The sequence below is a fragment of the Urocampus carinirostris genome, chromosome 20 (assembly GCF_059441175.1).
Source record: "Urocampus carinirostris isolate Australia breed hairy pipefish chromosome 20, RoL_Ucar_1.0, whole genome shotgun sequence".
Lineage (NCBI taxonomy): Eukaryota > Metazoa > Chordata > Actinopteri > Syngnathiformes > Syngnathidae > Urocampus > Urocampus carinirostris.
In genome coordinates this window covers 50321-76694 of record NC_142368.1, presented here as the reverse complement: position 1 = coordinate 76694, position 26374 = coordinate 50321, and the positions used below count along the sequence as shown (strand labels likewise).

Below are 26374 nucleotides of genomic sequence, written 5' to 3'. Positions count from 1 at the left end.
GTCACAGTTGTAGACTCTCAGTCGGTATTGAGATCATCTGGACATAGGTTTAACCCTCTTGGGGCTTTCGCGAAGGTGTAACGCTGCTCGGAAGAATTTCCCTTTTAGCGAGCGGTTCATCCGGGAAAACCCCGGCATCGCTCTACTCGAAATTCCAAGAAGCAAAGAGGCATAATTGACACGCGCTTTGGCTGCTTTTTGTATTTTATTGCATTTGACAGGAGGACTCTCATGCAGGTTTAAGGAAGAAAAGCGCCAGGAGGGAAAAGCACCAGTTCGGGAGAATCGGGAAAATAACCACACTACATTTGAAAGGCCGCCGCGCCCCCAAAATACACAGTTGCCACGGTAATACACCCAGCAAACACAATCTATCCGCATTGTCTGGTATGTCACCTTTTATTATTATTTTTCTCATTCAACATGTAATCGCCACAATGGAATAAGAGTCACTTTTGAAAAAGAAACGACACAGGACATACATTTAGACGCGAGTTTTCCTACAGAGCAAACGTAATGCTAGCATGCTAGCGACCTCCTCGTTCGTTGACGCCGGCAGAGGGCGCCGCTTGAAACGGCTAGCCGTGTTGGAAAAGAAATACCGCTTCTAAAAAACTGACCGCTACGTGTGCGTAGATCGAACGTGGACATGCTTACCCCGTGATATGTCACCAAAATCTGAAGTTGTTTTTTTTGTTTCCATTCAATAAAGAAAATACGTTAAAGCAGCGGACGACGTGGAGAATCGGAGGAGCGATAAGGAGCTCGGGCGTCGACATCGCAAAGCCGCGGACGTTACACCGACGTAGCGCATATTAGCTGAGGGGGTTAGCTCGTTATGATTTGATGAGGGGGCGGAGTCAAGTTACACACAGCCAAACACAATCCACGTTAAACAACACGCTCTTTGTCAGTCAGGTGTTGAACAAAACACACAACTTTGTCCAGAAGGAATCTAAATATACATTTTTTTGATCATCTTTTTTTTCTTTTAACACTGATTTGCACGCACACGTAAAACACCTTTGTCTGTATCTAGGTTACACATTCACAGTAGTGCTACAACATAGGGGTGGAGTTTGCAGGGCAGGGGGGGGGGGCATGTTCGCAGGTCTTCCAAGGGTTTTGGCGGCGTAGTGGAAAAGGTGGGCGTGGCCAGACATCCATTGCGCCACACGCAGTAACACCTGTAACCACAAGTTGCATTGAAGTCAGTGGAATTCTCCGGCTAAAAACCAATTCCGAGGTAAAGGAGCCTTGGTGGTTCATTGCTCCGGAACAGTAACTACACAACAGTAAGATGAAATGGTTCGCAATGACTTTTCTGGATAACGAGTGCACTTACGCCTTAATAACATTTGTTACTGGTGTTCCGACATGGTGCGTTACTCCGCTACCTATCAAAAGTAGATCATGAATTGCTTGCTCCTACAGTCGCCATGTAGCATACATTCCCAAGAAGGGCGGTCGTGTTTCTATTTACCTGCAAAGTACAACTGAATACGGTTATGGTGGCGCTGTCTTAACCACTGAGTTTTAAGTCGCTGAATTTCTCCTCATGTAGATATCATCCCCACCCTATTTTTTCTCATTAGAGCCAAATTTACCACGATGAATATATTAGTGAATGACTCTTGTATCTATTGCTGACTTGGTGAATCACATCTCATCATCGCACAAGAGGAATAATTGTGGACATTTCATTAAAAAAAAAAAATGCAATTTGGTTCAAAATAAATGCAGACAAATTAGAAAAAAAACAACTTCAATTAATGGATGTGTTTTTAATTTTGTATTTTCATGAACCCTTACTCTCCCCTCGCCTGGCCATCTCCTCATTGTGGATCATGTCCCGATTTTGTCTTTGATCGGTTACAAAATTATTATCGTCCCTGTCCGTCATTCAGCGTTTTCCGTTTTGACGTAGATGTCGGCTTTCGGCTCGACGAAGGCCTTTTGGAGCGCGGTCGTCTGTTTTGACAAGATGGCGTCTCTGCGTTGACACTAGATCTCATCTCGGTGGCGCTCGCCCCGATTTCTGCGCAGTCGCTCGGACGTTTTCTTCCTGGACTGTTCCAACAGAGTCCGAGTTCCCACGCCGACCAGTCTCACTCGCGTCGACCAAAAGACGTCCGCTACCTCTTCAAGGCGCAATTGTGACAAACGGACTGCGTCGACGGTCGTTCCAGGAATGGAGGCGATAACCTCTCAGGAACGCGAGCCTTCGGTCGTGTTCGACTCTCGAGCTCAAATGTATTTTCTCAATTGCGCCGATCGCCCGATTTAAGAACTGCATTTTTGGCAACAGCGTCGACTTCTTGTCAGAGCGAGGAGGAGGGGACGGAAGTCAGTCAGTCTTTCTATCTACAAACTTTGGGATCGAATTTTGAGTAAGTAGGCCATTTCCGATCCAACTGACCTTTTTTCGGCCGTCCTACATGAAATCCTTGATGTTGAGGTCGTCCAGAGCGTTCCTGGGCGGGGCAGGCTTTCGCGGGCTCATTCCGGGAGAAATCTGCGGAACGGAGAGAGGAACGATCGATAACGGCCTTTTCTCCCTCTCGCAAAAATCTGGAGCCGGGGTTACCGGGGCGCCTCCGGCACGGATCCCCGGCCTAACCCGATGCGTCGCGGGAGCCGCCGCGCCCACGGGCTTTATTCGTGAGACACACACAACACAGAGCGCAACATTTACATTCAAGCCGGACTGGGAATTCTCGGCTATTTTCAAGACATCTTCTCTTTTTTCTCATTCGTCAATCCATAGAGACGCTATACGTATACATGCAAACCTATACGAGCTATTTCTTTTGACATTTGTCTCACAACTTGTCTATGAAATGCTCACAATGAAGCAATTTCATATTTTGTTTGTCATATTACCGTCGTTATATTTTTTAGTATGACTTGAGATTTTTGAGGAGATTTATTTCTGTAGTCGTATTTGTGCCACTATTTTTTTGTATTTCTGTCATATTTCCTTGAAGAACGAAAGCAAAAATGATCTCTGTTTTTGAACACCTAATGTAGTATTTTTGTAGTTGTATTTTTGGCGTGTTTTTGTACAATTTCCATATTTTTTTTATATTGTAACACGTTTTTGTAGTAGTCACTGCTGTATTTCTGTAGTCTTGCTGCAGTAGTATTTTTTTGTATTTCTGTATCACGGTATTACCGTAGTAGTATGGCGCTCCATGCCCTTCCAAACTGTCGTATTTTCCCTTACAAAATAACAAAATCATCTTACACCGTTTTTTTTTTTCGTCAAACGTGTTTATTGACGTCGTTTAACATTTTATATTGTACACGTGTTTCGTGATATCATATATATTGTTCATGTACATTTTGTTGTGAGATCCCGAGTTGCTCGACAATAAAGAGGTTTATTATAAAAAAAGTTGAAAAATGAAGTCGCTTGAAGGAAAAAATACATGCAAATATAAGTAAGTAGAATAATAAACTTTCTTATTCAAATGATGAATTTTCTGCATTTAATGATTGTTGGTAATATACTGATTCAAGGGATCACCACGAACCTGTCTTTTCATTTTCTCCTTTTCTACTTCCTTTTTTTCTTAACTTCTTTAGAAACATCATCATTTGTAATATAACGCATCATAGCAAGTGAGTCGTTTGAGAGCCGGCTCTCTTGAATGTGTTGAGCCGAAAAAGCCGGTTCTCTAAAAAGAGACGGACTTCCTTTCACGACATCGAACCGCTCGCTTCGTTTGCAAGGAAAAAAAACATTCCGAGATAGAGGCTACCGCGGCGAACTCGTTTAGCGCGATCGATTTGCCGTTTCGTCATCGTCGGTGAATACCGGATAGTACCCGTAGTTGACAAATTTGCCTTTTTCCGTACAGATTTTCTTGTACGTCGTACACGCCATAAAATGCATCAAGAACTTGCTTTGTACGGCAAAAACATACAGGTTGACGGGTATTTAGTATTTTGTTTTTATTCATGTCGTATGTTTAATTTTTGAAACAAAGCAATACATTGGGTTCCTGTTTTTAGGCACTCCATTTATTGAGTTTTGTAGGGATTTTCTTTCATGATTCATATTTTTCTAGTAGAGGAAGAATGAGGGTCAATCCCAACATTTGATAGTAGCAGTAGGACTCGACTATTATTCATATTATTGTTATACTTTGACTTTTTGTTCTTTGGGCTGCGCTCAAAAAGCCAGCCCTGGTTTTTGCTCGTACTGTTGAGTAGAAATAGGATTCTGCTAAATGTGATGCCAATGTGGTCATTTGTTTATGAAAGGGGTCTTTTTGGACTCTTACCATGCCGTAGCCTGGGTGAGTCCCCGTAAATGGAGGGGCACCCGTGGGTGCGGGCTACAAATTGGAGAGAGGGGAGCGGGGATTGTGCACAGAAGACAAAAACAATCAAAGAAACCAACGTAGCGTACGCATCACGACACATCACAACACATCACAACACAAACACCAGTAAACCGGTAAACGGAGGAGCACCCATTGCTGCTGGCTACAAATTGGAGAGAGAGTTTTGCGTACGAGACAAAAACTATAAAACAAGGAAACGTAGCGCGCGGTCCTCATTTGAATTGGCAAATTCGTGTGGCGGATGATTTATTTGATATTCTTACCACTTTATAATTCAGACGTGTCGTATACAAAATACTACTCCAAGGTGCTGTCTGGAATTTGATGGTTACACTTGCTGATGCCATCTTCTGGCTTAAGTTATTATTGCAGCCTCTGCAAGCTCCTTGTTATTTAGATACATTCCGTTTTTTTATCTTTATGCTGTTTGGAATTTGAAACGGGCCCTTTTCATTCCACACTAACAGAAAACCACCAGCGTGAAATCCTCTTGAGAAGGGGCCGCACGTGAGATCGTATCTTTCTAAGTACGTTTATGTTTTGTGTACGACGAGGGCCGGCTCCACTCCACTCCACGCGCGAAACCCCTAGCCGAACATTTACCCTGGGGGGCCCCCGGCCGGGGAGAACTACCTGAGGAGCAGCCGGAGATGCCGCGGTCAGGTCTGCGGCAGAGAAATCAAACAAAAGCCGTCAGCGAGCCCAAAAACACCGACATTTCGACAAGGAAACAAGAGTACCACTTACTACTCGCCGCGTTAGCCGCGGAGGCGTCGAGTTGGGCCGAGTGGGGGGTCAGGGTGGGCTTCATCACGTCTCCTAACACGTCGAACGCTACACCGAGGGAAGGATCGGGAAGAGGGCCACGGGAAAGGGAATGTGAAAGAAGCACTCATTTATTACAAGGAAGCAGTTTTCGGATCACGTGACCGTTCCAAATGGCCGATACAAAGACGTGCACGTATTTACTACTGCGCCGAAAGAAATTGCAAACGAGGGCTGAAAACGGGGCATCAAATGTGAGCCGTACTCAGGGCAACTAAACTGTGGAAAGTACTGCCAGATTGCAATACTGAGGTGTCTTTTTGTGTTTTTGTCATTAGCGGTTGCCACGGTAACAGACTAAATTGCATCGTCTTGTCACCGTTCCTCGAGGGTTCGTGGAAACTTCAGCGACTGGACTTGACGCCGATGATACGGAAAGAGAAATGTAGCATTTTTGATGGATAACTTCCACTTGTGTCCAATTCGGACTTGACTCGAAGGTGAACGTGTTGTAATATTGTATGTTGTAAATCTATTAAGCAATTTATTTATTTTGGGGGGGGCTGGTGTTTTATCGTATTTTTGGTCTTTTTTATTTCGGCTTGGCAGTTTGGTCATGTTTAACCTTTTATTAGGCATTTTGGGAATTTTTCATCGTTCTTTGGGTGGTTTTTGGTGGCATTTTTGGTACTTTTTTTAATCGTTTTTCTTTGTCCATTCCTCGTTTGTTTCATTGGTCATTGTTATTTTGGTCCGCTTGTTTGTTCACGTCTGACCTTTATCTGACATTTCTGGCGGTCTCATTGGTCTTTTCAAAACGGGGTCCGTTTTTGGGGAGGTCGTTAATGTATTTTTAAATAAACGGCTAAAATATTTTCAAGCGAAGTAAAAACACCGAATAGAATAGCGTCAAAGCTCCCCGTTTGCTCTTGTTTCGTATCAAACACTATTTGTAAGTCATTTCTCCGGCGTACGGGTGTCATAAATCTTTCCGGCCGTCACTGTGGTGTTTTGTATTTAGAGTGCATTCGTTGTGGAAAAGAGCGGCTCGCTGTTTTCCTCAGTTCTGCATAAAAAAGAATAAGCCGCACTGTATTAAAAGCTGCGGTGTTTAAGATGTAGCAAAAGAGAATTGACTGCAGTGTACGCGTGTGACTTGCGTAACGCAGGCAGCGCCACAAGAAAAGCGCTAAAAGCGAGAAAACTCACCCAATTCGTTGTCAGGAAACGAGCAAGCGCCACCACGGGCAAGTGTAGAGAAGCAAGCGAGAAAAACAAATAAGAGGATGCAAAAGAGAGCAGAAAAAGAAGCCTTCTATCTACAATGAGATTTTCCTTCATGCATCGATTTTTGTCTTACCTGAGATAAGTTCTGCAGCCGGGGCTGCCGCGGCGTCCCCGGCAGTGGACTCTGTCGGGAGAACCGGACCGACATGGGGTCCGCCCGGGGTCCGTCGTGGCATCGGGGACAAGAGGGGGGACGTCAGCACAATGCTCCAAAAGAAAACTCAAATATAGCATCATTTTTGACATTTATGACATTCATACCACTCTAGAGCGCCTGGCTGTTAGCCACCAAATGGTATCATCGTTGGTTTTTAAATTGTACGTTTTGCTCGCAAACCGGAGCGTCATTGAGACAGTTATCATTGACGCGTGCCTACTCTTTGTTGCGCCTGGAAAATTCCAGAGATATTTACGGTGCCTAGCTTTTATGTTTTTGAAAGATTTATAGTTCTTTTGTTGATTCGAGCGACGGACCCGACACGAACGCTCACGTTTCGGTGTTCAACACTGCCGGACGATCGGAAGCAGGTTTAAACGGCACTCGCCGGTAAAAGCCAGGCAAAGTTTGCAAGACGTGTGTGTGTGTGTGTGACTGATACGTAAGCTGTCAGTCAGTTAGACAAAACAAATCACACAGCTTGCAGCTAAAGCATCTTACATTAAAAAGAGAATTGATCAATAAAAGTCAGAAAAGCGCAAAGAAATGCTGATCAGCGTGCGCTTCCTGGATTTTTATCGCATCTGGGAATCGACTGAGGTGGCGTTGGAAGTAAAAGAAGCTAGGCTATCTAACTACTGCCGAACGTGGCTAGTCACCAACCGTTACCTGTGCAACAGATGACCTGGAGCTACAACTCTGGGGAAACCGCTACATCCGTGACTTTTGTATTTTAATCTTCACGGAGACCTCGCAGAACCCGACCCTTATGTGCAGCGAGCCGGCCGCTCTCTAAATCGCCTTCCTACTCTGAAAAAGGATACGCTTAAATTCTCCTGTGCTTTTGTATCATGACATTTATTCGATTACAATTCTGTTATTCTGTTTTATTTATAAGATCTATAGTTGTTTATCGAATTCTCCCGGTCGGTAATAAGGTCATCTGGAGGTGTATGTTTGCATGTTACTATGTTCAAGTTCTCGTCAAAAACAAAACAAGGAAAGCGATGCACTTTTCTTTTGGAATCCAAAACGGCAACAGAACTGCAGCACGGGTCTGGAAACGAATGAGAAAATACTTCTGTTTGAAAATGTGCAAAACCAGATACGTCTTCCTAAAGACTGGTGGCTGATGTCGCAGCAAAAGGAGCTTGTACCAAGTATTGACTCAAAGCGGGCCAACAGTTTTGCAAGGCCTACTTTCAATGGTTTTTTTTTTGTTTGTACAATGTAAAATGTTGGATCAATTGGGTTTCTGGTGTTGATGATTTCAGGACCTATTTTGGGTTTTCATCCATAGGTTTGAAGCCTGAAAAACGGCAATAACGTATGTCAAAACGTACTCTGGGGGCAATACTTTTGCAAGGCACCGTACGATAAAAAGATAACACACTTTTGAAAAGAAATAGCTGCAGCATGACTAGTTACCCACCACAAAACAGGCTGAAGATGTCGTTACTGTCGGCTTTGGGCGCAGATGAATAAACGGAGAGAATGGCGGAGGACTCCAAAAAATCCGCTTCGGAAGGACAAGCGTGATACAATCAACTTGGAATGAAGACGAGTGGCATATTCAGCAAAAAAATGCCCCTTTTGGGCCAAAGATCCACAGCAGGCCAAAATGCACGCGAAGGCCGGCATAGAGCAGGAAATTTGTGGCGGGAATGGAAAAGAAGGCAGTTAAGAAGTTAACCGTGGGCGTCCGTGCAAACTTGTTGTAGGAGGCGACAAAAAGAAGAAGAAATGCTTAAAGATGGCTGCTCGCAGTAAGAGCGTTCAAGGGAAAAAGATCTTTTTATTGTGGCCTTACCCAGCAACCTTCAAAACAGCTTGGAATCTTTGCATCTTCGGGGTTAGGTTACAGTCCTATCCTGTTCTTCTGGAGAGTTCCAAATCCATTCATGTCTTCTCTCCTTGTCTTGAGCTTCAACTAAACTATAAACGCATCATTTCATTCCTTTGTCCTGGATATTGTGCATCTTGAGGGTTTAGCTGTCCCGCTAGCTCAATTCTGTGTCCTCTTCTGTCCTTATTTTGTGTTTCTACCAAACCGTTAACTTATTAATATCGTGCATCTTGAGGGTTTTGTGCGGTCCTCTCTGGTTCTCCTTGTTTGCACAAAAATTCAACCATGTCTTCTCTCAACTAGAAAAATATCATTTGGTCCTTTTGAGCAGAATTTTCAACAGCAACCTAAGAGTTATTTTGGATCCTAAATGTTTGGCACTGTCCTATCCTGTTCTCCTTGCAAGATCATAATCCGTTCATGTCTTTTCTACCTGCATGTGCAAAATCCGTTCCTATTTTTTCTCCTTATTCTGTCCGATGTGTGGCAACTGCCGATTTGGACCGGGATTAACCGCACTCCGGTTTTACTTCTTTGCCGGAAAATGTGCATGGACAGCAAATGCCGAGTCACCTACCGGCTCCGGCGCTCGGGTCGGCCGCAGGCGTGGCAACGGCGGCCGCTCCTCCCTCGGCGGCCGCCGCCTCGGTGGCGGGCGCGGCGGGCGTGCCGAATGCGTCTGACGTTCAAAGTAGGAAACAAAAAGGAAGGCCGCAGAAGAAAGTGAGAAAAGAAGAAAATGAGAAGCGCTAGAGAGGACGGGAAGACGGAGGGACGGGAAGACGGACGTGAAGGCCTTCAAACATTTTAGGGCACGGTGATGCCACCGCTTTGATAGACGGGCGGAGCGTAAAGATTGTCTATCAAAATGAAAGCTTCACAAAAGAAGTTTGAGTCTTCATATCCAGCTTAACCCATTGAAAGGTTTGATCCAATTTCATCGGGGAACACTATAGAAAGGACGCCTGAGGTTTTTGCAGCACATCCTGTGCCTTTCCAAGTGGATGGCGGTTAGACCCGTCATAAGCAGTCTTGTAAGGGGAGTTTTTTTGCATAGACAAACGGGGGCCGGCATGATTAGTGTGGTGGAAAATGAGTATTCATTCGATCCGTTTGAAATGTGTCTTTACCCTGCCACGTGCGCGCGAGGGCACTCAAACATGTTTTGATCAACGGCAGTTGGCTGAATAGAGTGCGTATACCCCATGTCATTAATGAAGACCCCCGCTCTAAACTTAAAGGGAAGCTCCGTATGGCCGCTCAGGTGCATGCCAAACTGTTTCCGGAAACTTTGCCTACGAGGATGTTTCAAACGGGCACTTTGCGTCGGACGATCGTATCGCGTGCTGAATTCATTTGTTCCGGCAAGCGTAGTCCCGGATCGCTGAGTTTAACCAAAGAAGGAACGATCCCCTATTACAAGGACCCCGCCCTCTCAGTCCCAAGTACTTTAGCTGGGCACCCTAGAAGACCCGAACTGAGCCGCTAGTTGGCTGTGACTCGTCTTTGCTCGTTACCTTCCTATCCACGAGCACTCTTGCACACATGTTCCAGTTTGATGCAGCCAAGACCGTCGGGTCTCTCGCATAGACACATCGCACGGGCGGAGGGACTGCTCAATAAGGCATGGTTTCGCTGCTGCTGCGTATTTCATCTTACTGGGATCTAGAATGGATTCAAGTTTTCCATTTTGTTGAATAAAAGTTGTGTCAATGATGACTTACTTCTGTTTTTAACATTGGAAGGAGGTTTTAATAGAATGCCAGTTCTTTTTTTTTCCAATACATTAGGCAGCGTTGTTTGATGTTTTTGTCGCTACCAGTCAAATATGTTGCCGTTCCCTGAATTCCTTGAGGGACCATCTGCTTTTGTAACCTAGGGTAGGTAACTAAAAGAGCTCGGGGGCGTGCCTTTAGAACAGCTCGGACTTTCTTGTCTGAAGGTTTCTATCGGTTCTCGCGAGTTGAAAATCAACCGACGCCTTCTTTCTTTGTTTCCCCGCGTCCATTAAAGTTTGAATTTGTCAACGGCCGCTAACGGCACTGTGCGTTAGGGTGGATATGAAGCCCGTGGAATAAATGAGCGCTCGCATTCCAGTAAGTGCGGAGAGGCCACGGCACTTCGCTTGAAGCTTTTGCAAACAGAGTGAAAACTCCCCCGGTTAAACAAGGAGCCCACGAAGTGGCTCGGGGCCGCCGTCCAGCCAAAACTCCGGCTGCGTTTGAATCTCATTCTGCCGGAGCTGCTAAAATTGCTGTCGCTTCAAGATCCAACAGCGGGATGGTTTTCCCCGTGGCGGACAGTCAATCGTATTTGAAGCGAGCGTGTCGAACGTACGGCTCTCGGGCCAGACCCGGCTCATTGGAGGATTTAATGCGGCCCGCCATACATTTCGGGGTATGACAAAAAAAGAAGTCTCCGGGCCGTTTCTATCATTGAAACAAAAAAATAAAGCAAATGCTACTTCTGGCCGCTAGAGGTCATTAAAGGCTATACTCTCAGCCCAGTAATTTGACCTACAGAATGTAGTCTAATCTCATTGCCCATGCACTGCTAGGACCTTCATTTTTTTTCTATTCTTTTCAAACGAGCGCCTCAAGACAAAAATGACATGTTTAATAGCTTTTACTGGAGTTTGTATAGCATGGTGTTTTGGTGCATGTGTAAAACTGCATTCACTCAACTGTGAAGAAATCTATTTAACACATTAAATGCCAAACCCGAAAAAATCATTTTTTCCTCATTGTTTGTGAATATATGTGATGAGGTTAGAAAAGATCCCTCGTTATCCATAATTAAGAATGAAAAACGATGGTACGCTCAAAGTTTTAAGTTGACTTTTTATTTTTGCGTTGCGTGGCGATTCGATTTATGTCACATTATTTACAGTCTTACAAGTTTTACGAGTTTTTGTTTTTTGGTCCTACCTTCTGTGACGACTCATAGCAAAATTTTGGTTTGTCTGAAAATGACTGCCCGAGCCTCGCGTGAGTGTTTTTTCTTTTAAAAGACGCATACCGCGCAGCGGAGGTCAAATCGGAAGCATTAATTATCCACCCGTTTTTGTCCTTTGATTTAAAAATAAAAAGCCGAGGTCTGGCAACCGGGCCTGCCCGAGAACCGAAAGTCTGGAGCCGGAGATGAACCGACTCGCCATCCCCGCTTAAACTGCTGTTTCATACCGTGCGCTAAGAGTGGATGGCTTTTATTTTGGCAGCGTTTTGACGGACGGCGGGTTCCGGACCGTCTCCAGCCGGCGGAAATGTCAATCTGCGTCTCGGCAGATCGCATTCGTGGCATCACACGGGTCGGGAGCTTCTCAGAGAGAACGGGAGCTCCGAAAGCGCTCCCGCTTCCCCGGAAGCCCACTAACCTCCTAAGAGATCCGCATTGGTGGCGCCGGGGGCCGCCGGGCTAGAGGCGGCGGCTAGAACGTCTCCGGATTGGGCCGCAGCTCGGGCCGCTTCTGCTGCCGGGCCGGGCTCGGCTAGCAAGGAATCGCCCATCTCTGAGGAAAGGGTTGAGAGGGGTGTGGCGTGGTTTTACCGGGTTTTGCCCGACCCGAATCAAAAGGGCCAGCCCGTAACCCAACGTTCAAATCGAATCGTTTCATGAAAAAAAAAAAACATAACAAACGTTGATTGAAAAATGGAATCGGACCACAAAGGATGGGGAGGGTGAAGGATCAGGATTTAAGTGTCGGGGGTTGGGATTAGAGGGGCAAAAGAGAGAGAGAGAGAGAGAGAGACAACAACAACACTCAGACTAAAAGAGAGACACACAGGGACACTGTAACAATATCACCATGGACCCTACACTTTGACTTTAAGTTAGAAACACTATTCCAGTTGAACTACTAAGGCAGTCAAACATATGGCCCACGGGCGATTTGATCCGGCCGGCCATACATTTCTGTGCGTGTAAAAAAAACACAAGAAGGGAGTGAGTCTCTAGGTCATTCAAGTTTTGTTGTTGTTTGTTTGTAACCAAATGCTCTGTGTGGTGAGTCGGTTCACGTGTAAAGCAGCATTCACTTAACGTTTCTATTCCAGTTAACAAATGCAATGCCAAACATGTAAAGCCCCCCACCCCTGACCCTATTTTTTGGTGAATAAATGTGTTGTGTTCCGAAAAGATGGCGTGATTTTAATATGTAGGGTAGCTCACTAAATTAGGGTGAATGATGAAGCATAATACTGAAGAAGAAGGCATTGTTTTGGTGGCGGGGCCCGCCTCAGAACAAAAAGTCTGAATCGGGCCCCGGGGCCTTAGTTTGACGTCCCTGTTCTAAGAACAAGACAGAGGCTGGAATGCTATTGGACAAAAACTATTAGAAGGTAGACTCGCACGACACGCGGAAGCACTCACCTGATCCTAGAAGGTCTGCAAAAAAAAGCACAAATCGTCGTTTACTCCTTGATTTTCTGATACCGCGCTTTGATGTTTTGTTTTTTTGCCGGCATCCCTTAAAAAATGTCCCGTACCTCCCCAGGAAGTCGGGCCCGCAGATGCTGCCGGGGGGCCCGAGGACGAAAGAGGATCCAAATCCAACAAGGAACTGAAAGAAAGGGTACAAAACAAAACCATAGGTCGGTAATGTCGGTGCTCTACTTTGCTTTGTGCGTGCGAACCGCTGTCGGTCTTTTACCTTAAATATGATCGTTTTGGTTATTGGGGGAAGTTCCAGACTACGAGCAGCTACTCTTTTTCTACGTTTTAAACTCTGCAGGTCACACTATAATGCGCCTTATTCTTTTGACTTATTCTACGCGGGTCACATTTACCGGCGCCTAGAACTGGTGCAGACTAGGAGAATCTCACTTTAATTAAAGGACTGCAAGCAAGCGTCATTTGTCATTTCTGCCCAGTGCTCGTAATGTCAAACTGAAGAAATGGAATGAAGCGTGGGTAAACTACGGACATAACTATGACTCTCTTAACATGCTTCGTCATCCGGTTAGTGATGCGCATAATCGGGTGAACAAGATTCCCGGTGAAATTGTAAAAAAAAGTCGTAACGAAGGAGGGGTACGCGATAAGTATCAGACTGATAACGTAACGTCACAGTTTTCGTCATAATGTATACCCCAAAATTAGCCACCTGAACTATTCCATCGGCTGACACAACTCGTTCGAAAGATTTCAAACGTTGACGTGTCGTGATATTTTTCCTGTAGTGGTAGCGATACGTGACTCTATCCACGGGATCGTTTAAGATCGGTCACATGACTCGGCGTGTGTACACATTCTTGTGATTGTACCGTACATTGCCTTTTGTTTTGAGAAGCTTTCGATTGCACTCCTTTGACGGCTGCACAATCAATAGACACTCCCCCGCTGATCTTTATTGAAATGAGCCGAATGGACTCGAAGGAGGAAATATTTCTGGCCAGTTCAGCTTGTACAGAGGCAACGTCGAGTTTGTTCCTTAAATGTGCGCACGCAGCTTTTATTTAGGTGCCTTCCGCCGCCCAGAATCGAAGGTACATCGCTCATCCCGTAAGTACGTACTCTTCTGCCGGCTCGGGTGCGGCGGCAGCGGGGGCGCCGGTTGCGTTTTCCCCCGGCGGAGGTTGCAAAACGGGGACGGCGTTGGAAGATTTGGCCGGGGTGGACGTAGGAGACACGTTGTTTGTGGGCGAACCCTGCAAGCGGACGGATGCGATCAGAAAACGCCTTCGGGCGCGCAGAAAGCGCCACTCCCGACCGCTGTCATTCGCTCGCTTACCTTGCTCGGAGACCTGCAAGGTACAAACGAAAATGTCATTTAGGGAATCGGATAGCAAAACAAAAACAGCAACACGCACAGGACCTTTAATTGAGTTGAGTGCCGGACTGGGCCGAGGTGAATGGTATACGGACGCCTGTAACAAGGGTTAAAAACCTAATAATGGGTATTTATGTGCCCGATCGTGGTTCTTCCCATTGTCCCTGAAGGTGCCACCGGAAACGACACCCTTTTCAACGATTCAATTGTGAGTTTAGAGAGTACCGTATAAAGTGCTCTGGCTTTAGTCTATTCAGTTGTTTATGGGAGGGAACCCAAAGAGTAGCAGCTTCAAAATGTAACCCTTGCTTTCCTCGGGACCCGTTTGTACGCCTGGTGACCTTTACTATTAGCGTTAGCCATGTTACTAACCCATGCGAACATGTGCTCCTTTAATGGGTTTTCTTCATATTCCGCAGCCCCTCCGCTCAAAAATATCAAACTCTTATCATCATTTTGCATTACAATACGTGATACGCACGCGTGTCTCGCCGACTTCACTTATGTGTTCTCGAACACGCGCGCACACAGATCCTACAGGTGCTTGAAATCCTTGAGTTTGAATTGAAAAGGCCTTGATTTTGTAGACGGTTGGAATTTTTGCCATGTTTCATAACAAGTCTGCTCTGTGCAACAACAAAAAAAAGTAGTCCGGTAACATTTGGCAGCAAAAGAACAAAATAACAGCGGCAAAGTTTTTCAGCTTTGTGTGCTCGTTTAGGGCGATGATGGCCCTGGGTAAGAAGCTGTCGGTCCAAAAATCAAGAGAATTCAAATGAACAGTTCTTTTGTTCAAAATAAATACTTAGCTTGTTACTCCTAACAAACTGACACTTTGATAATGTATTGACCCAACTACGGGGTGATTTTTACAGGATTCTTACGGGCGCTTGACTTCCTTGAAAGCGCTTGAATTCCAATTTTGTGTTTTCAAGGTTTGAAAAGTACTTCAATACAAAATATATTCGCAATTTACTGATTCTCCAAAAATCATATGTCTTGATGAACGCACACGCAAGATTAAAAATGGCATATGAAAATCACGTTTGTGAGGCTCTTCAAAAGACATGATTGACACTGGCTTTTTTCTTTCAATGCTACTGGAGAAATCCGAAAATTGGCTTGGACAGCCCTTAAAAAGGGTTTGAATTTGCCCACGAACATAGTGCACGAACCCCGCAACCTCGCTAAACTCATGCTAAAAGAGCATCCGTCGCCATATATTCCAAATGGAAAGTTTCTTAAAGTGCTCACCCTTCACTGGCGATCCCAAATGAAGGAAAAGGGGAAGAAAAAGAGAGCAAAAGGTTAAAGGAAAGAAAAACACACTTAAGCCCCGCCCTCATTGGCCACGTTCTCTTTTATTTTAGCAAATGAGAAATATTCTTCAACCGTTTTTATTTCTTCCCATTTACTTTGCCTTTCAATTGTCATCCGTAAGAATTTCTTTTCACCTCCGATTGGCTTTCACGTTGGCAAAGTTCAAGTAACCCTCAACCTCAAAATGCTTTTCAAATAGCCACATACTAAAAGACATTCCAAATATGAATGAGGTGTGTCACTAAACATCAATCGTTTCAATATGTAGTTATTAATGATAAATATAGAGGTAAAACGCTCAAAGTCTAACATTTTTAAAGCAGTTAGTGTACTTTCCAGCAGCACTTCGACGTACATCATTTGTGTCGTTTCATTCTTTGCCTTGATGCTTGTCGTCGCTCTTTTCCTTCCTTTTATCGTGACCCGTTTTTATGGAAGAGTAAGGAAATGAAACCGACAAAAGCGCAATCAAATGAGTCCTGGCCCCTCTAAAAGGGCTCAATTGAATGACCAGAAAGGAGGGATGGGGCAGGGCTTTATCGCCATCTACTGTTATGGAGTGTCATCGACCCTCCGTTTTTTTCTCCTTAGGCTTTATTCTGCCGCTAAGACCCACTCAAAACGGGTCCGTAAGAAACATTAGTCTAACGTACTAAAGTACTTCCAATTTGGAGGTGTTTTTTTATTTATTTAAAAACTCTGGTCGATTAAGAATTATTTAGTGAGATGATTTATGAAGCTCCTAAAAATGCTCAAATGAAGTGAAAGTGCGTTTCTCACCCCTTCTTGGGGCCCTTGACGTCCTCCAGGCCGTTCATGTGCGTTTCCAGGGACTCCAGGATGCTGCTTGGGGCCTAAAGTACAAAAAAAAAAAAAAAAAAAAAAAAAGATTTTTCATTGGGATTTTCCAGGAAATACTTCTGCTTTTTCAACTATTCAAACGTTTAGGGTCACTAAGAAATATATTTGAAGGAAAATCTATTTTTTTTTTTTTTCAATTAAGATAACATGCAACTATTCAGAAATAAACCCCATACATTGTTAAAGGCACCCTGTGTTACATGTGACCACTCATCTGTCCTAGCTGTGCAGGAGAAGTGTGCTTGCACGTTGGGGTGCATCATTTCAAAAAGTTGCCTTCATTTGAGCTAATCCAGTATCTGGAGTGTCACATTTGGAGCTGTGATTCAACTTTTCAGAAAAAGACAATTTTTGTGTGACGCTCAACAATCTAGTCAAAAAAATGAAATACCCTTCCATGCCAGAAATGACCAAGAAACGGAAGATCTCCTACAACGGCGTGTACTACTCTGTTCAGAGAACAGCACAAACGGTCTCTAACCATAGTAGAAAGAGAAGTGGCATTAAAGTCCCTAGTTTTTTAAAATAGATGCCTCAAAGTCCTTAACTAGCAGCTTGGGTAAATAGTAGCCGCGACACACCGGTGTCTACGTGTACAGAGTGGCAAAGAAAAAGCGACATTATTATGAGCAAACCGACACGTATATTATTTGATAAATAAAAGTGTGAGCTTTCATGGAAAACCCTGACTTGTCCGCACGACCCCAAACATTTGAACAATAGTGTCCGACTCGAAGGCGCACCGCAAACAAAATATCGGAAAGTCGCTATCCGAGACGGCCCAAAACGGCCGCCCGACACTCCATCCTGCGAACAGGCACGCGGCCGTCGCTACCGTTACCGGTTCCTCCTGCGGCGGTTTAAAGGGACAGTCCGGGTCCTCGTAGTCCGCCAGGTCCACAACGGCGCCGGGGTGGAGACACTACAGGGGCGGTTGCGGTTCACGGCGCGGGCGGGACGGTACATTTAGCCGGTGACTCGGGTCGTTCGCGTGGAAACGCTAAATTGAGAGGGAATGTTACCCGGCCACTTACGTAGTTAATGTCGGGGATGTCGTTTTTCTCCACTCCCACCGTCTGAATAGAAGATGGCAAAGCAGACGAGTTAGGTTTAGGGCGGCGCGTCGCCGCAGCTTTCGCGTTCCAATAGCAAACCTCGGCCAGTTTCATGAACTCGCCGATTTTGGTGACTCGGGTCAGGAAACGTTTGTAGATCTCCAAAGCTTCCTTGCAGTCGCTCTTCTTCATCTTGAAAAATTTCTCTGCGTTTCAAAAAAAAAAGTCATAAAAAGAAGAAAAAAATGATTCATTTGAAATGGTTTTGTTCCGTCCAATGAGTCTTGAAATATTCACGCTTAAAGCAAAAGAATCCATCCGGTCCTTGTTTGAAGCACTTTTTTTCACATTTAGTATTACTCTAGTTGTATTTTTGTAGCGTTTCTGTCGTGTTTATTTCTTTCCAGAATGAAATAGAATGCAGAATTAGGTCCCTGTTTTGAAGCACTCATTGTGATGTTCTTTTACTGCATTTTTGTAGTATTAAGCAGTATTTTTTGTCGTAGTGTATTTCTATTATTGCCGTGGTAGTTTTTCTGCACTATACACTTTATTGCAGCATTTCTGTAGTATTTTTCTTTTTCTGGTTGAAAGTAAGTATTAGGTGCCTGTTTTTAAGCACTGTATTTGATATTGAAATTTATAGTATCTGTAGTATTTTGCAGTATTTCTGTGTTAGTATTTTTGTAGTACTTCTGTTGTACTATTTCTGTAATAATATTTTGTAGTAATATTTCTTGAATAATATTTGGGAGTATTACTGTAGTCGTAATTTAGTTGTATTTAGGTCCCTGTTTTCAAGCAGGAAATTTGGTATTCAGTTTAGTCGTTTTTGGGTGGTATTTCTATCTTTTTGTAGGAAACACTTCAAGGGAAGTCGGGGACAAAGCTGGTCCTAAAAACATCTATGGGTAGAACTTGATTTACTATAAGATATATTGTCATATTTTCCCTATTTTTGTGAGGCGGAGCGGATGAAAAAGCATGTTGCCCGCGGCCTCCATTTTTCCCACTGAGAGTGTAGAATATAGTACATAGTACATACCTAGCATGTTGATGACGCCATCGTTGTAGGACGCGAAAAGTTTGACCAGATCCTTGAAGAGGAGCAAGAAGGCGGCATTGATGATGGCGTTGTTGAGCTCCTTGGGATGCACCTGGGCGCCATTAGGGGGCAATGTTTTTACACACATTCATTTACATATAATCCCTAAGAGTAATCACACCTAATACAGTAATCCTTAATAGTAATAATAATAATAATAATAATAATTTCCTTGTATTGTCATTCTGTGTAACAATGTACACAGAACGAAATGTCGATTGCATCTGACCCGATGCAGCCGCAGCCAAGAGAGGGCGCCGCCGACCACTTTTTAAGTCTTAGGAATGACTCGGCCGGGGCGCGAACCCGAACCTCCCAGTCTCAAAGCGGGCGCCTTACCATCTAGGCTACTGAGCTGGTCACACGTAATGCAGTAATCCATAATGATCCCTAATAGCAATTCCCGGACAAACTTCAACATGTTACCTCGTGTTCTCTTTTATTGGTGTTTACTATGACACCAGCTCGGTGGCCTTGGGGTTATGGCGCCCCGCCCCGAGACCGGGAGGTTGTGGTTCAAGCCTCGGCCGAGTCCTAAGACGTAAGACTTAAACATTGGTACCCGTTGCCTCTCCTGCTTGGCGCTTGGCATTAGGGGGTTTGGTCACCTAATGACTCCCAACACCTCAGTTGGGTTGAGCGAGGGGGCTGGGAATCCCCTCCTCTGAATCAATCTCCCAAAAAGAGTCAGAAATGACTCTAGCCACCTCCTACTAGGGGGATATGGCTGTAATATCTCATCTCATCTCATTAGCTGTACCGCTTATCCTCATTAGAGTCGCGGGGTGGCTGGAGCCCATTCCAGCCATCTCCGGGCAGGGAACACCCTGAACCGGTTGCCAGCCAATCACAGGGCCCACGGGGACAGACAACTCACTCGCTCAGACACACCTAGGGACAATTTGGACCGGCCAATTCACCTGAAATGCATGTTTTTTTGGAATGTGGGAGGAAACCGGAGTGTCCGGAGAAAACCCACGCAAGCACGGGGAGAACATACAAACTCCGCACAGGAAGTCTGAAGCTGGATTTAAACCCACGCAGGAGGTTCCCATGACATGAACTGTGCCGCACAAGCGCTAACCACTGCGCCGCCGTGCTGCCTTGGCTGTAGTGTATATATATATATATATATATATATAATATATGTTTGCATACTGTAACTCCACCCTGGTCATCCTGGCCCCTTCTCAAGGTTTTTTTCCTCACGCTAAGGTTTTGAGTTTTTTCTTGCCCGCGTGTTGGTTTACCATCAGGCGATGGTGTCATTGGAATCCTGTGCGGTCCATTTTTGTGATGAAGGGCCAAACAAATCAATGTGACTTGACTTGACTACTGTGGTTTCGCTACTTTGCCAATTTTATGGTTCATTTTGCTCTGCTTTCCACATGTCTGAACAGCCACCTCGCCCCTTTTCTGCCCGTGTCTGCCTTTGCGTCATTAGGCTCGCACTCTTTGCGGTACTCGCACGTAAAACGGCGACATGCCCGAATCTTTTTCAATTTGCAGCCGTCGTGTCGAGAATCATTCTGGACTGACAAAAGCGGCGACAATTTTGGAGTTCTCCGTTTGCTAACTATGGCGGGGACATGTTTGGAAGCAAAGCAGAAACGGCGAAAAACAAAGCGCTAGTGCAGTCGTGTACTCACGTCAAACTCCAGCAGCGTGTCAATTTGAGTCTGCAGCACGGGCATTCCCTTCAGCAACTTCTCCGTGGTCATGGTCCTCATGACGCCCTCCGCCCTAGGGTTAAGATTCAAGTTAGGATAAGGGCTTAGGGTTGGGAATAAGGGTTAGGAGTTGGGGTCAATGGTATTGTCAGGGTGGAGTCGGGCTTTGGGGATACGACGTCTCTTTTGCACGGCCGTTCTTACCCTTTCTTGACCCGGGTGAAGTCGAAGGCCATCTGGCGGTAGGCGAAGGCTTTTTCGTTCAGGTAGCGGCCGTAGCGTCGGATGAAGGTGGACATGTCGTAGCCTGACAAAGAAGGACGGACGAGGACGTACTTTTAGTTCCGCCGTCCCGATTAGAAAGTCATGCGGTCGCTGTGGGATTTGTTGTTTGTTATCGTGAAGCTAGCCCGCTTTTGTGAGAATGACAACCGTTAGCATAAAGCTAGTCTGCTTTGGTGGCATTTTCAATCGTTTGTCAGCACGCAGCTAGCGTGCTTTTGCGGAACATCCGATCGTTTTGTGTTCTGGCGAAGGCGGGTGCGAAACGTTACCGTGAGAGCCAGTTTTGTCGATAAAGTTGCTGAGGTTGAAGAGCGAAGTCCTGGAGGCCAAGTACTGGATGAACCTCTGCAAGGAAAGGAAAATCTTCATCTTTTCTTGTTGCCGTCGTTGTGCACGCGCCCCGCTTCCGTGCGCGACGAGCACCATCGTTTTGTCTACGCGCCGCTGTTGTGCATGTACTTCGTCTCCGTGCAAGAGAGGCCTCGTTGTTTTTGTGCGTTAACCCCCTCTCGTTGCGCACGTACCTAATAGCCGTGCACGAGAAACATCATCTATTCCTCGCGACGGGCACATACCTGTCGAGCTGTACGTTTTTGCCGTACAAAGTGCCTTCATTATGCATTTTAAGACGTGTACGACGTACGAGAAAATCTGTACGGAAAAACGCAAATTTGCCAACGGCGAGTGACATCCGGTATACACCGACGATCGCCAAACGGCAAATCGATCGCGTCAAACGAGTTCGCCGCGGTAGCCTCTATCTCGGTATCGTTTTTTTTTCGTTGCAAACGAAGCGAGCGGTTTGATGTCGTGAAAGGAAGTCCGTCTCTTTTTAAAGAACCTGCTTTTTCCGCTCAACTCATTTTGGATGTATTTTATTATGATGTTGTATAAAGAAGTTAAGAAAAAAAGGAAGTATACAAAGAGAAAATGAAAAAAGACAGGTTTGTGGTGATCCCTTGAATCAGTATATCACCAACAATAATTGAATGTAGAAAATGAAATCATCATTTGAATAAGAAAATGTATTATTCTACTGAATTATATTTGCGTGTATTTTTTCTTCTACAGTGAAGGTCCATTTTTGAACTTTTTTTTGTAATAAAGCTCATTCATGTCGAGCAACTCAGTAAATGTTCACGAACAATATATATGATATAACGAAACGCATGTACAATATAACACGTTAAACTACATAAACACGTTTGGTGTAGGATGATTTTGTAAGGGAAATAGGAGAATTTGTAAGGGCTGGGAGCCCTGGAGCGCGACAGGGCACCCGGTTGCCGGAGGAGCGCAGTGTTTTGTGCGCGAAGCCCATTCGGTTGTGCACGTTACCTCGTTTCCGTGCACGCACATGTGGTGCGTGGTGACGAGGGCCTTGAAGACCACCACCCAGCTGGCGTTCGTGGCTCGCTCGAAAAGCGTGTCGGCCATTTGCGGGATGTTGACGTTGGTGGTGTTGGTAGCCGACACCAAATCTGAAAGAAACGACAACAAGACAAGTATTGCTCTCTCTCTTTCTCCCTTTTCCTTTCTTTCCCATTTTTGGGCTCTTTCTCTCTCTTCCCCTCCCCCTTTCTACCTCCATCTCCCGTTCTTTGGGTTCCTCTCATTTTTTTTCTCCCTCCCTTCAAACCCTAGTTTCTCCACCGCTCCCACCCATTATTTTTTTTCTCTCTCTCTTGCCTCGCCCTTTTTATAAAGTTGATCAGATCTCCTCAGTCGTAGTAAACAAATGGCTAATCGACATGCTAATGAGGATTAGCCGAGCTATTTGAAGTATCCGACGTTAATCCGACGGCTCCCTGAATGGACAATCGCTTCAATGTTTTGGCCGCACCCACCTAAAACTAAAACTCAATTAGACAGAAAACACGTTTGGATTTGAGGATACAAATTTCCTATGAAATATATCGGAATGGCAGTCTGTGTTGTAGTAAAGAACCCGCAGCCTGCCTCTTATTTTCTGATGGGCATTATACAGCCATTCTACTTTTAAAGACGATTTTTCAACTTTTCCAGTACCAAAAATAAGGAAATCCTGCATTTTGCAGAGCAACAAATACTTCTGTGAATGTGTTTGCATTTATCAAGTGATATGATTTTGAGATCTTGAATAAATTGTGAACGTATCTGTTTTCGAGACAAATCTCTAGACGAATCGGTAGTATGTAGCTGGCATTTTCAATCGTGGGAAGTTCTTCCGACAGCAATACGCCACCTTGCCCATTACAAATGTCCCCAATTGATGCTTTATCCATTCACTAATACACTTTTGTAGGGCCCTCTTTAGGTGTAGCATGTCCTGTAGGGGGGGTGATACTTTAAAGGAGAATTTCGTACAAACTCATGCCAGTTGCCGTTCATTTACGAGGGAAAAAATGCAATGGCAAAGCCAATCCGCTAGAGACTTTCTTTCAATCTTTCTTTTTTTCTTTCCATCTATTTCATTCTCTTTGTACCTATCTCTTTTTTCCCCGCCCTATTTTCTCTCCTGTCTTTTCTCTCTCTCTTTTTCTCCTTTTCTGTCTTTTGTCCCCTTTTGTCTCTTCGAGCTCAAAGGTGTTTGTCGCCAAAGAGAGCCTGAGTCGTCAATCGACTGGTTCTGAAAATAGCTAACCCGTGTGTGTGATTCTCTGAGAAATGTGATTCCTAACTGGAATTCAAAATAGACGTAATCAGTGTCTTTAAAAACAGTGTTTTGGTGATTGGCTAACCCTACTTATAATGATTACAGCTGGCTAATATAAGAATGACATAGTCATGACATATGTTGTTATTTTAGACCTACATTTTAAAGCGGTAGCCCTTTGCCCTAAGCCGTACTAAAAAGTAGCTCTCCGCTTCAAAAAGGTTGGTTTGAAGTGTACAATTTTTGCAGTCATGGGTTTATCTTGATTTTAGAGAGCCCTACATTTTAAGAGTTTGATGGAATGAGCTCTTTTGGAGACATTGAAATACGTACAGCAACTTGCAAGCTCATATGTGGCTACCAAAACAAACTTTTGTAAGGGAGCCACAAGCTTTTAGCGGCTCGTTACATTAAAAACAAATTCCTCGACCCCTGAGGTAAGTCAGAAGAGGGCAAAGAAACGCCGAGTACCAGGGGGTGCTCCGTGGATTGTTATCAGGTCCTGGGAAGCGACTGAGGCAGTTTCTGGATTGAGATTTACTACCCATGAAATGGATGAGCTGGAGCTACAACTCATGGGAAACGGCTACATTTGAGACCTTTGTTTTTCAACGTCACGGAGAGCTGGCTCAGCTGAGGATAACGGATAATTGTGTGCAGCTAGCTGGCCACTCTCTAAGTTGCCTTCTTTTTCTGTACGTTTGTATAATGACAATAAAGAACATTCATTCAACCGCAATTCTTTGTTGTGGGTTTTTATTTGTAGATCTGTTGTTATCTTGTTACAGTGAGATTTTCTCAGTCCGTAATGACGTCATTCGGAGGCAAGTTCGACCCTCGGTGGAGTTTCCCTTTTGGAAAAGGGTCGTGGTCCGCGTTAACCGAGGAATCTCCGTATCGATTTTGTTACGGTGTCGTTGTCCAAAGCCTTCAACGAAGAGGGAACGCAAAGTGCGCCACGCGAGCGGTTAGCCACGTCCGAGAGCGCTAAACGCCGCTTTCTGCGGACGATACTCGCCTCAAACACTCAATTTGTTGACTTTGTAAAGCGGAAATCAAGCTAAGGCCTAAATAATGCAGGCCGCACATTGGCTGATGGCTGAATTATTCACCAGGGGAGAAGATCACGAGTGCAAGTAAAGATCACAGGCCAAAAAACAAACAAAGCTCTTCATTTGAAGGCAAATGTCTCACGCAAACCAAATGATTTTACGATAATCCGATTCCTGACCTGAAATCGTGTCATTGCCCAATGGCATTCTTGTTAGCAACTGAATGAAGCTCAGGTGTTTTAGTAGGCTTTTCCTTTTAACGCATGTCAAAAAAATCCATTTGAGCTGAACAGCAGACAATATTGCATCTTATTTCACAAAACTTAAGAATATATCATTTGTCTGTGTTTTTGTTTTGTCGCCGCTAGATGTTATTGTTCTTGGTGCACGATTGTTACCACGCGCCAATGTTTTTTATTGCGTTATTAGGACTTAGGCCACTCTATAAGCTCAAGGTTGTATTTTTTCTGGCCTCTTTATCCTGACTGTCTTTTTATATTTTGTTCACTTTAAAGTCTTTCTGACACGATTACCCCGGAGTGCCATGTCTAAATGTTTCAAAACGTTATATCAATGACACCAAAGACTAGTTCATTCAAGTTAGGGGTCAGGAATTTGATTTGGACTGGAACCTATTTAGATTAAAATGCAAATTCTGCAGATGTGGGATGCAGATGATGCTACATGCTAACCTAGCCCCCAACAATGTGGCTCCAAAGTATTTGGAATCAGGGGACTCATTGGGTTCAAATAGTTGGCCAAGGGGCCCATCCTGGAGACCTATCCATTTTCTTTGTTTATATTTATGAATAAATCTATATGTAGACATTTCCATGTTATATTTGTTTTGAAATGGATACGTTTCATCATATTTGTTTTTGAAACAATCACGACTAAAGCAAAATCATAAACGACGTCCCCGTTTGAAGCACTCAATGTGTTCTTTTGGTTTTGTACTTTTACAGTAGATGTAGTTTTCGTAAATGTTCTGCAGCTGTTTTTTGCTGAAGTTTTGTAATATTACCGTTTGATATTAGTAGTATTTCTACAGTAGTATTTTTGTAGCATTTCCGTTGCAGTATCTTTGTCGTATATCTTCTGTTGTATTTTTGTAGTATTACTGCACTTTTTGTCGTACTGCATTTCCATAGTAGGAATTTTGTTGTATAGCTATAGTATTTTGGTAGTATTACTGTACTAATGCCTCTGTAATAGTATTGTTTGTAGTGTTTTTGTATTAAAGTATTGCTGTAGTGGTGTTTTTTTGGAATTATTTCCAAAGTAGTCATTTTGTGGTATTTCTCGTAGATTTGTTGTCCTTTGTAGTATTTTGGCATATGTATTTAGTATTCATTATTATTATATCATTATACTGTAATTGGATTTTGTTGTATTTCTGAGGTGATATTCCTTTATGAGTATTTTTGTATTTATATCTGTAGTAGTATATCTTGTTTTAGACACACGAAGTGACAATGGGGACAAAGTTTAAAAACACGTTTTTATCGGTAGTACTTAAAATGATTTTGTATTTTGTTTTATTCTGACTATTTGGGTTGAACGGGCCGGCTGAAAAAAGCCCGAAGGGCGCATGTCGTTCGTGGGCCCCGGTTCGCCCACCCGATCTCCATGCTTGCAGAGAACGTTTTATGATCTCTTTTTCTCCCGCGTATGTATGATGTGGGAAGAAGATGCGTGCTATTTTCGACTCACACTCCAGGTGCTTCTTCTTGGGCGCCATGACTTCGTGCGTGGTGGCTTTGCACACGGCCCTCGCCATGTCCGAACCCGTCAACTGGTACTGGGCCGCAGCGATGCGGTCCGTTAGCGTCTGACCCGACATTTCCTCTCACTTTCTTTCACTTCTTCAGCAAAACAAACGGTACGAATATATCAACAAAACATGCACAGTAGATAAGAGCGAGGCGGGAATGTGGCATTTGGAGTCGAACCTTCGTGCAGAATTCAGCACCGCGGACAGCTCGCGAGCCGCTCGGTTACGTAAGCAGCCGCCTTTCTCGGTGATTTCAAGGCTCCTCTAAAAAAGACATTCAAAATGGAAAAAGAGCAAAGGATGCAAATCAAGGCCCCATAAGCCAAACTCTTCAATCGGCCCGATTTGTTCCTGCAGAGCGAACCCGAAACGTGCGGAGCTTTTTTTCTGCGGCACCCTTTTTTTTTAGTGCGCAGAAGGCGTGCGCAGTCAAATGGCCGAGG

The 26374-nt window shown here is 44.5% G+C and overlaps 1 protein-coding gene across 1 annotated transcript; it reads right to left on the bottom strand.

The window, feature by feature from the left end:
- Positions 1 to 380: 380 nt before the first annotated feature.
- Positions 381 to 26374, bottom strand: snap91b (synaptosome associated protein 91b). The gene is made up of 24 exons (XM_088325642.1): positions 26110 to 26374; positions 25871 to 26022; positions 21809 to 21951; positions 20740 to 20815; positions 20390 to 20492; positions 20165 to 20258; positions 18456 to 18567; positions 17510 to 17616; positions 17390 to 17431; positions 16275 to 16348; positions 15429 to 15434; positions 14136 to 14148; positions 13919 to 14052; positions 12892 to 12965; positions 12776 to 12790; positions 11781 to 11915; positions 8985 to 9086; positions 6478 to 6528; positions 5100 to 5186; positions 4986 to 5017; positions 4137 to 4343; positions 2588 to 2653; positions 2420 to 2515; positions 381 to 1187 (listed from the first exon to the last, which is right to left on the bottom strand). The coding sequence occupies exons 2-23, from the start codon at positions 25998 to 26000 to the stop codon at positions 2435 to 2437; spliced, it is 1884 nt and encodes a 627-aa protein (XP_088181768.1). The 5' UTR covers positions 26001 to 26022; positions 26110 to 26374; the 3' UTR covers positions 381 to 1187; positions 2420 to 2434.

What these genes read in the sequence shown, in the direction of transcription:
- snap91b (XM_088325642.1), bottom strand. Translation starts at nt 26,000, where the DNA reads ATGTCGGGTCAGACGCTAACGGACCGCATCGCTGCGGCCCAGTACCAG. An exon ending in GGCTGCAGAACTTATCTCAG is followed by an intron (nt 5,187 to 6,477) that starts GTAAGACAAAAA and finishes CCCTCGGTGTAG; the next exon opens with CGTTCGACGTGTTAGGAGAC. An exon ending in TCCGTGCCGGAGGCGCCCCG is followed by an intron (nt 2,516 to 2,587) that starts GTAACCCCGGCT and finishes TCCGTTCCGCAG; the next exon opens with ATTTCTCCCGGAATGAGCCC.